General features: G+C 39.6%; 1 protein-coding gene across 3 annotated transcripts in view; it reads left to right on the forward strand.

Annotated features, from left to right (window-relative positions):
* The window catches only part of LOC135202224 (probable JmjC domain-containing histone demethylation protein 2C), a 651,505-nt gene that overhangs the window by 599,628 nt on the left and 40,624 nt on the right, over positions 1–11,253 (forward strand). For all 3 annotated transcript variants that reach the window (XM_064231488.1, XM_064231490.1, XM_064231489.1), the window contains one exon: positions 482–3,626. In XM_064231488.1, coding sequence (XP_064087558.1) covers positions 482–3,626 — 3,145 coding nt within the window. The remainder of the gene's footprint in view (positions 1–481; positions 3,627–11,253) is intronic.

An 11,253-nucleotide genomic window follows, 5' to 3' on the forward strand; every position in this document is an offset into this window, starting at 1 on the left:
TTTGTATATTTTTTTTTATTTACACAAAAGATGTGGTATGCCACAATTGTTTACAGGTTATTTTGTTTTTAATTAGTTAGAATTAAATTACTGTATAGTATAGAATAAACTACTAAGGGTGTGTGCAGTGTCAAAGTTTTTACTGCAGTATTACTAGTAACTATGAAAATTGAGAATATCTGGCATTTCCATTGATGATAACTGATGTTGAAATTTAATGACGTTATAGCGTAGTGAGCTATATTAAAAAGTGATTTTATCTACCGATTAAGTAAATTAAAAAACTTGTTGTTTTCTCTTTTTTTTTTTTCTATGATTTGAATTTTGAAATTTACTTGTTGTCATTGATTTGATGAATGCTGTTGTATTAATGCACTTAGTCAGTTTTAACTTTGTGGGCTCTATTTACCCAATAATATGTAGACCTTGTTCTTTGATAGAGTATTTGGCACAGTTTCTTACGGAGCTTTATTTTTTACAGGAAAGTGTGCGAATGTTGGTGTACGATGGAAGAAGCGTTGCCAAGGGAGCATAACAAGTGAAACTTCATCAGGTGAAGAAGACTCGCAACAGCAGCCACACAGATCTGCGAGAGAACGAAGATCAATTCATCACACTCCTGAAGCAGTGTCTCGGATATTGACGCGCTTGGAGAAACAACAGCAACAGCAGCAGCAACAGCAGCACAGCATTGAAGATACCTCCTCAGGGAGCAGTAGCAGTGGCAATTCGACGCCAGATCACCGACCAGTGCGGCGACCACATAGGAATAGTAAAGTACAAAACCTCATTACCCCAGGGCATCTTGAAGCTAAAATTAGTATAGGTGGTAGCACTGATACTGACACCAGTGTGAGTAATAACAGTAAAAGTGATACTAATTACAGTGGCAGCAGTAGTGGTAGTAACAGTGCAAGCAGCACTAGCACCAGCAGCAGCAGCACGCCGGAGCCTGAGTTACCTTCTCGGCCTCCCTCAAGAAGAGTAGCAGCCGCTGCAGCTCTTCGCCATCAGAAGCCAACTGGCCACAGGCTCAGAGGTAGCAAGAGAGCCAAGAATACTGGAACGCACCGTACCCGTCAGAGATGGCGTAGTGTTTCCCCTGTGACGTCGGCTGGAAGCCCAACAGAGCTAAACCATTCGCGCTCTTCAACTGCTCACTATGCCACCAAAACTAAGAATAATGATGAAAATGTGAACAGTGCTGCCAATTGCGAAGATATTGGTACAAAGAGTCAGAAACGCAAATATAACAGTCCAAATCGGTTATCGACCAAAAACCATAACTGTAACTCAGGTCGAGATATATTACGAAATAAAAAAGATCCTTTGGTTGAAAAGATACCTCAGCATTGCCGTAACAACGAAAGTAGGAAAGAAACATCTGCTCATGTGTCTGATTCAGAGTCTGCAGAAGATCCAATTGTAGTGGTGTATGAAAAGACAAACTTTAAAAACAGGATTGCTAACAACAAAAAAAGTCCCAGTGATTGTCGTGCTCCCAGTACTAGAAGTAGTTCATTAAATGTTACAAAGTCCGTATCTTCCACTAAATCGCTTACCCCTGTATCATTAAGCAGGAATGAAATATCAGAAAGAATAATTAAGCATAATAAAACACCTGAAAGTGAACAACTTTCCCGAACATCATCAGCTAGAACTGGCTTAGATGATAAACAGTCCACTGCCAGCAACGAGTCAAACCGAAGGGATATCTCTGATCTTGCTATTATAAGAACGGATGCCCCAACCGATGTTAAAGATTCATCCTTGTTAAAAGGGTCGCCAGTGAAAGAAGAGGAGTCATTGTCATCAAACATTATCAAGGCATCTGTTTGTGAATTGGAAACAGAGGATTCTTTGTGTAAACCTATCATAAATGTTAGTAGTCCATCAGATCAAGAAAGTTTATCTCAGCCATCCCTTAATGGGCAAGGTACTTGTAAAGCCAAGAACATTACTAGAAACTTGATATCTGACTCCTTAATATCGTCTGATGAAGGGCCAGATGAAGAACTAAAACGCAAGTTAGAAACTTCAGTTGATTTAATTGTAGCGTCCTTGAAAGACGAGTCGGAAAGTGAGAATTTGTGTGAATCTGATAAAGATTTAGCGAAGAAACCAGCATTGGAGTCGACTCCACAGTTGGAAATTTTACCCTCTACCAAACCACCTTCAGACATTATATGCACTTGTGCATCTTCTGGTAGTGCAACCAGTGATTCCTTAATAACTACAACAGCCATAGTGAACAAAAATAGTGTTAGTCAGGATCACGAGCAAAAAGCTACTAGTGTTATACGAACAATTGATAATAGTTTAAGTGTAATTGCTAGCAATTATGATTCAACCATTGAGAGTGGCACTGGGGGCCAAAATCTTAACAATGTTGTGGTGAGCAGCACTGCTGCAGTTTGTGGCTCAGTTGATACAATTAGTATAGTGACGACTGTAACAAGTGTAACCAGTGTAAACAGTGTATCTGTAGTTACGGGCACCACCAGTGCCATTGTTAGTGCACCTCATGTCATTGGAATTTCAAAACCTCTGGAGAACAGCAAACTGAACATTAGCAATAGTAGTGTTGCAGGCTGCTTTAGTAGTAGTATTAGTGATAGTCATAGCAACAGTCGTGGTTGTGCCGAGGTGGCGGGCGTGGTGAGCGGGCGGGCAGTTACCATCACAGCTACAAGTGGGCCGGGGCCCACTTGCAACACGCGTGTGGCCTCGCCACCTTCGGTCAGCATCACGGCAGTGGTGCGCAGTCCTGCCCACCTCCAGCCCGCCAACCCTGATCCTGCCCATCCTGCCCCGCATCACCATGACGGGGCACCTAACACATCCCTTCATCACCAGCTTCAGCCGGCCAGTCATCATCATTACCAACATCATCAGCAAATACAGCAGCATCAGTCTCAGCAGCTTACCACTGCATCAGCAGCCTCCAGGATGGATCACTGTGACGGCTCTAGTGACTCTGGTGTGAGTGTAACTGAGCGTTCTGTATCACGCTCATCTGTGCTCAGTGATGACAGGTCGTCTTCAGCTGAAGTGAAGCCCAATACACCAACTCCTATAACTCCAGGTCAGATTAAACCTTCACAACCGGCACTCTCGTTGGATCGTAAGGAACCCATACGTGTTTATAGAGATCCATCTCTCTTATCCCAGTCTGAGCACTCTGTACGGCACATTCATTCGGTGCAGCATACCAGTATGTCACAACATTATCCAGGGGTGCCACCCCCTCACCATGCAGCTTCAGGAGCAGCTCCGGGTTCAGGGGCATCACATGGCCCTAGCCATCATGGAGCACATGGTCAGCCTCCTGTATCTTTACCACATGGATTACCCCCAAGTTTGTCCTATACAACTCATCACCCTGGTGCAACAGCGGGAGTACCAGCTCCCATGCATTTACCACACGGTCTCCAGCAGCCCATTCCTCCTGGATTGTATCCACCCCTTTCACACGATGTCTGGAAGCTAGGGCCAGTGCCTCCCATTCCACCACATGCATATGCAGGCCTTCTTAGTCACCACCCGGAAGAAATTCTTCAGATGGAACGAGCCCGAGAAATGGATCGGGAGCGTGCCGAGCGTGCCGAGAGGGATAGGATTTTGAGGTGAGTAAAATCAGTCATTTTTAGTTTTATTCTATATAGAGCTATGTTGTTAGCATAATCCATGCAGTAGGCAAAATTTTGTAAAGTGAAGCCTAGTTGGTATTGCAGGTGGATGTACTGCAGGAATGTCGGTTAAGTACAATATTTATCCCTATTGGGTATTTAGGTGTACATCAGTCACTTTTGTATACTTCAAAAACTTACCTAACCCTTTCAGAGCATTCTGGTGACATGAAAATGTTGAAAGAGTAATAAAAAACTGACATCAGTATTTTAATTTCAGATAGAATTGAAATAACTTTTGGTTCAGATAGAATTGAAGTAACTTTTGGATGGGAAATAGTTGTGGTATTGTGTAACTCATGGAAGTATGGTATGTTTTAAATAGAAAATCCCCCAAAAAAGATTTAGCATTTTCCCTCATTTTTCTCTTGTTTATTTGAATTAAAAGGTGTTAGTAACAGTAATGTGCGTTTGTATGTATTGTTATTTTTCATGGAGCAGTCTTAAAGAATGTGGACAAATAGGTGAAGAAAAGCAAGATTTTTAATAGATAGTAGTGACTCACAAGGGTTTTAACCCAGTATGTATCCACTTTCGTGGTGTGTTTAGCACAAGGCCTTTCAGGATTACCATGAAAACATAAACAAAAGACTGTAGATATCAGAGATAGTGACCCCTGGGAATATTAGGCCTAGATAACCACTCCAAAAAACCCTATGGGGTCACTATCTAGGAATGATCCGAAATGTCTGTATTAGCTAATATCACGTATTTTATCAATGAATATGGTGTTTTCATCTTTAAACACATTTTCATTTTTAAACATATAATACATGTAACTACAATTCATATTCAAATCAAGTCCAAAACCAGCATAATAAGGAATTTGGTGCCAGCAAGAATCAATAGTGCTTTTGTTAAGAGTTCTTTACCCCTTTAGGAAACTGCGCTTACTTGATCTACTTGATCTTGGATTAATTTTAAGACTAGGTTTTCAGTTGATTTTTTAAAATTTTTGGAAGAATGTCATTTGATGCGAAACGTGGAATTAAGAATTGTCAGTTGTGTATGCAATAACAGTATTAAATGATTTTTAAAAATATTTTTATGTACGATTGTTACACCTGACATGACCTTTAAAGAATATGAGATGGGACCAGGTTGGTTTTACTGTTATATGGGGATGTTTATCAGATGATTATTGGAAATTGGGTCTACAGATATGTAAACAGCTTGTACGTACTCAATAATTTGAGATTAAAAAAAAAAACTGGTTTGGGGGTTTCCTTAGAGACATAATTGTTTTCACAGTTGGCTTGCACACAACATGATTGGTTTAGTCATAGGATTGTCCAGGTCGTGACTATTTTGAGGAATATCTTTGTGGTTTATTACCTTTTCAAAGGATGCCTGTCAATTTACAACTATTTGTTGCTTATCTGCTTTGATGGATGCAAAGGCCAGTGTAAAATGTTGAAGTACAATATGGAGTAGTCCTATGACTAGCAATGACTAATGATGTCACAACTTTAGCCTAAATTTGTAGTCTTTTTGGCCAAGCATTGGTGAATGCTCCCAGAGTCAAACCTAAGGAATCTACAGACGCAATATGCCGCCACTATAACATAAGTAGTCCGGTAAACTTGTAATTCGTGAAATACACTCATTAATACCTCGCTGTGGGTCACGATAGTGGTTCATGTATTGGCCCACACAAGTGATTCAGGCGACCTTTTGTCACTGAAAACAACATACATCCTTACACTGGTGATTTGGTAGACCCTTTGTCACAAACAGAATCCTATGTATTGGCCTACAAGTGAGTGATATAGGTGGTCTTTTGTCATGAAAAACAATCTGTGTATTGGCCTGCTCAAGTGATCCATGAAGTGTGTACAGAGAACTGAATAAATTATTGTACAGGTTGTAATTTAAGGAGCAAATAGGGTACTGTATTCAATGCTGTTCAGTAATGCATAACATCAAAGTGAAAAACGAGGGAGTACTAGATTGCAAACACAAAAAATTGATTAAATGCTTTTGTAAAGCACTTTACTGAACAACATCCTTTTTTGTCTGTGAACTGTTTCTGTTGTATTCACACTAAGGTGTGGTAAAGTTTTGTAATGTTCTCTTAATACCTACTTAGCTAAACCATGAAACCGATAAACAAAGAAAACCAACAGACATAAGATTCCTTATTGTATAGGAGAACTGTTACTGATAAAAACGTTTGAAGTTGAGACAGTTCTCCATTACATGAACCAATTTTCATGACTGAACTAATGATTGATAATTTGTAGCTTACAGCTACTTGCGTATTTTAGTGCATCACTTGCCAAAGCAAAACCTATCTATGCATTCATTGGTGTACATGAATATAACAGAAGATACTGCACATATATCCAGAGTACATTGCATTAAATTTTGCATACTGCTCTTGTGCATTTGTTGAAATTTTTTGCGCATGGTTACACTGTATCCTAGGAAATCATGTTAATACAGTTTGTACAAAATCAGACAATTGGTGTCATACATTACAAGGCGTTTCCTGCAGCCCTTTTTACTGATATCAGAAATTCCATCATGCTCAGAATAGTCAGTAAGCTCGACTAGAGGATGATTACTCTGCAGACCTTGCTGAACCTGGTTGAGTCAGTTGGGGGATCATTGATGATGATGACATCATCATCCTTAGCACCCTAGCATTGGCAACAGTGGCAGAAACAGCAGTGTAGTCTCTTTGTCAGACTTTGGTACCCAAGATCACCACTGTCCTGTTCCAGCCAGTCATAGACTGTCCATGCTCAAATAATGTCAGTTAAGTCTACCAACCACCTCTCATGAACTTTTGTACTTGACTTTCCTGAATCATTTTTTGAAACTTATCATCAAAACCTGGTAATTGGACTGTAGCTTCCATATGTTATACTGCCTACATTAAGCATGTTCCAAGATGTAGAGATATTTCAAAACTCCTGCCCTCTATTCAGGTAGTGCACAGGGCATACTGGAAGCATTACTAAATGAGTTTGCAGGGTCCCTTCAGCCCATAGGTACACCTACTAGCGCCTCAGTGGCGTGGTCGGTATGGTGTTGGCATGCCACCACAAGCTGCTAGTTTGATTCTTGCACATTCCATTAAGTGGTGAGAGATGTGTATATCTGATGATAGAAGTTCACTCTCGACACGGTTCGGAAGTCGTGTAAAGCCATTCGTCCCATTGCAGAATAACCACAGGTTCCATGCAACGTAAAAACATCATAAAAACAAACAAAACATAGGTACACCTACTGTTTAGACTTGAACTTACGTCCAACCTGTCTGCCATTTTTCTGTCTTCTCTAACAATTGCTTCTTTTTGCAGATGTGAGACTTCTCCCAGTTTCACTTTGTAATAAATTTTTTATTTTTTCCTTTATCTATCTCTTGTCTCCAACCACTAAAGTCCCTCTTTTCATTGTCGTAAGCATTGAATGATTGGAAATGCCTCAAGTGCTTGGCTTTATACCTTAAATTTCATGATTCTTTTATTCCAAATAAAAATCCCTTTGTGGATCACTGACTCACGGGACTAGTTTCTTTAATTCTTCAGAGGCATACTGGTTATCGGCGAGGGGTCCGTTCCGACAGCTCGGTGACTAGCGAAAATCCCAGATAATTGAAAATTGGTGGTTTTCAGGGCTTATCGGCGCCGATAAGTAAAAATGAGCGTGTTTCTGTCCCTAAAATCTCCGAGTTCTCACCTTTTTTTTTTAAGCTAGACAAGCGCTGTAAAACCGGATCGTCGAAAACCGATGCTGCCGATAACCAGGGATTGCCTATAAATATATCACAGTATTGTTATTATTAATATATTCAGAAGGTGAATCCTATTTACATAAAACAAGCCCAAAGTGACCGTTTGCTTGAGATTCAAGCTTCCAAATAATATGGTGTCTTGTAAAAGAAGTGACAGAACGTACTAGGAAATGCAGAAAGAAGAGATTAGTTATTTTTGGGTAGTGCTGCGTTGAATCTTTGTTTGATTTTTTGAGTTTCCAGTTGCACAATATCCTCAGTGCAATAGTGTGTGTGGAATTATAAGACCTCTGGATCTGAAAGGTCGACAGTGAGGTTCATTGACTGCATATTGGTGGTGTTATTCAGCAATTCTATTTCCCAGGTTACCCATTTTGGCTGTTGCCCTTGTGGCCTGCTGGACCCTGCAAAACCTTTCCTTCATAAGATGCGTGGTATTCCCGGTTTGGGTGCTGCTAGGTATTTGTTGACATTCACCCCTTTCTTGTTAATCCAGGTCAGGCATTCGTATTTGTGTTCTTCGAAATTGTGTTCATTTTGTTTCTTACACTGCCATGAAATATATGTTATCCATGGCCATGAAATGTATGGTCAAGGGGTTTCCCTTGCATGTATTTGAAATTCATTTTGAGTTGAGCAACTTTTTTTTGTCTTGATAGCGTGAGGTAGTCTGTTATCTAATCAGCTCATTCTGATATACTATGCTCTCAGTTTCTTGCTGCCTCAGTGTGGTGATGTTATCTTTGTAGAATGTTCGAGATACTGTTGAGTTTCGTCTAACATTCAAAGGTCACTTGGGAAAATTGTTGACTCCAATGGCTTGCTCTTATTCAACCATTATGTTTGGTCAGTGAAATGAAGTGATGGACCACCTCCTTTGGAATAGATACCTTTTTAATTGTTGAAGTATTTTTCTCATATTACCTACCAACCCACGTAGGGGTATAGTGCCGTCAGTGCACCTCATGCCATGCAATGTAGGCATTACTCAAGTTCTTTTCAGCGTCCCTTCGGCACCTAGTGGCAACCCATTGTCGTTCCTTTGTCTGCACCTCTTTTCATATTCCGTTTCTTCCATCATACCTTCCACCTTCTCCTAACAATTGTTTCTTAGTGCAACTGCGAGGTTTTCCTCCCGTTACACCTTTCAAACCCTTTGACCGTCAATTTCCGTTGCAGCGCTGAATAACCTCAAGGTCTCAGCACTTGGCCTTTGGCCTAAATTCTATTGTTCTATTCTATTGTATTATACGCACCAAATGTTTATAATGTAGATACTAGATAGGTCAGATTGATTATATCCTTATGCTAATAAACAGTTAAGGTTTCATTGATATTTTTCACGTATGAAAATTTTCCAGAGTCCAGATATTTGTCGTATTTAGAATTGTTTATGAGTAAAAATGAACCATTACAGATACCATATTGCTTATGGAAATTGCTGTCTTATCACGGCTGACTTTAGTACAGCATTGCATGTTTAAAAGGCAATTGATTGGTGGTTATCAAAAGAGAAACGGCCAGAGCGTTGCATTTCGTTATGAAGCGATACTCGTGGTTGAAACGAGAATGCAATCGGGTGTCCTCTAGCCGCAGATATAGAGCAACCAGTACTTTCAGAAGGAAGCGTGATCATGGAGTCGGCAACACGTCCCCTTGGGGTCATTAGAGATTTTCAACGGGAAGGCCACCTGACGTCACATCATTCTACTTGATATTCGAAAGTTCCAACGAAGCGCGTCCAGTTTTTTTTTGTATTACTATTCGTTTAGTGACGAAGCGATTCGTAACGCTCGTTATGACTTTTTCCGCGTTCAACTGAAAGTGATCTGGCGTTAATTCATTGCCCATAGGAATAGTGTTGCTCTGTGTATTTGCATCAACCATGGATATCTACGTATATGATTTGGGGGGTTATTTCCGGTTGGTCAGAAGTGTTGTATCCAGTAAGGAGTACAATTCATTGCATTTATATCCCCACAAAAGCAATCCATAATGTGATATATATATATATATATATATATATATATATATATATATATATATATATATATATATATATATATATATATATATATATATATATATATATATATAGTTTTTTCAGGTTCTTTTCTAATTATAAATACTAAAATAGCTGGACTAAACGAAAGACCAATAGCTAACTGATCAGCCTGCATATTGGAATCACTGTTATTCTGACAGTTGATAGAAAACTGTAGAGATTCATAATTGAATATCCATCACTCTACAGAGTTACTTCATGAGATCCGTCATTCCTTACCGGTAATTCACTTATTCGATTGTATGTGAATTTTACTCATAGACCATTATCTCTGGTATAAGATCATGCTCAAATGTTGTTACTACGGATTCTCTCTCTCTCTCTCTCTCTCTCCTCTCTCTCTCTCTCTCTCTCTCTCTCTCTCTCTCAATTGAGTAATTTAGCCTTCCTAAAAGCTTCGCGGTATTTGTAACTTTTGCAAATGAAACATTCATCGTTTTATTGTTTGATAAAGTACTTTGTTTATTTGCATATTGTACTGAATTTTGTTGAATGTAAGGCCAGTTCATTACCGTTTCGACGATTTGTACGAATAAACTTGAAAAACCTTCTTGAGCAGATTCCTTGGATAAAATGGTATAATAATGCGCATCAATGGCGTGGTTGGTATGGTGTTGGCCTGCCACCTCGTTTGTCCGCCTGTTAGATTCTCGGACATTCCATTGAGGTGTGAGAGATGTGTATTTCTGGTGATAGTAGTTCACCACACTCGACGTGGTTCAGACGTCATGTAAAGCCGTTGGTCCCATTGCTGAATAACCACTGGTTCCATGCAACGTAAAGACACTATACAAACAAACAGACAAAATGGTATAATAGTGAGAAATTCGTAGATTCTGACTATTTTGACCCTTATGAGTAGCCGGAGGGTAGGCCAACGTAGAAGAAAGGATGGGAGCAGCGGGTACATAGTACTCTAACAGAAGTTGAAAGGGTCCATTTGGTGGAACCTTTTGGGAGTCATTGTACCCATAACGGAATTCTTCCCAAAACTGTTCCAGGTACTGATATGTTATTTTTAGCTATACTTGCATTTGCACGGCTCATTATGTCTTCGTTTTAGAGATCCTGCGTCTAAATAGACCTAAATGAATTGGATAATGTAGACTTCCCCTGAACGCGGAAAAACAATGCAACCTTTATTGGGGAACAGATTTAAATACCTGTAAGTAATCGCGAAATTTATCATCATCTTCATGTACTGTGGAACATCGGACGATGTAACGTGGCCTTAGTGACTACTCTCAACTTAGTCATAGGATCTATACTTGAGCTTGATGGGGAATTTCACACTAGCGGGGAACCTGTACTCGGACGAAACTTGCAGCATCCAACAAATATACTTCGACGATGTAGCATCCAACGTAGCTGTCAGATTCTACACTTGACAAAATCTATGAGGGTACGACGGTGTCAAATATTTCCAGTACAAACCGAATATAGTACCTATGTATCTCAAGTCAACCACTCATTGTCTAAATTTAACCGATGGAACTCGCAGTCGCTACATCTTAAAATGTAATATATTATTTACCCAAAATATAACTGTGGCTTCCGTAAGTCACTATCAGAAAACAATATAGACCCTGAATTGATCCTGATTTATATTGTGATCTAATAATAGGTCTAATTTTCAAATGCCGGGGACTGTATACTTATTTTTGATATATGAACTGCTTAAATGAGGTATAGATGTGAGCAGACGTTTATGAACATTTAGTACTCATAAAATATGAGCTGAATGAAAGTAAAATTGC

This window comes from Macrobrachium nipponense, chromosome 30, assembly GCF_015104395.2.
Source record: "Macrobrachium nipponense isolate FS-2020 chromosome 30, ASM1510439v2, whole genome shotgun sequence".
In the NCBI taxonomy this organism is placed as follows: Eukaryota; Metazoa; Arthropoda; class Malacostraca; order Decapoda; family Palaemonidae; genus Macrobrachium; species Macrobrachium nipponense.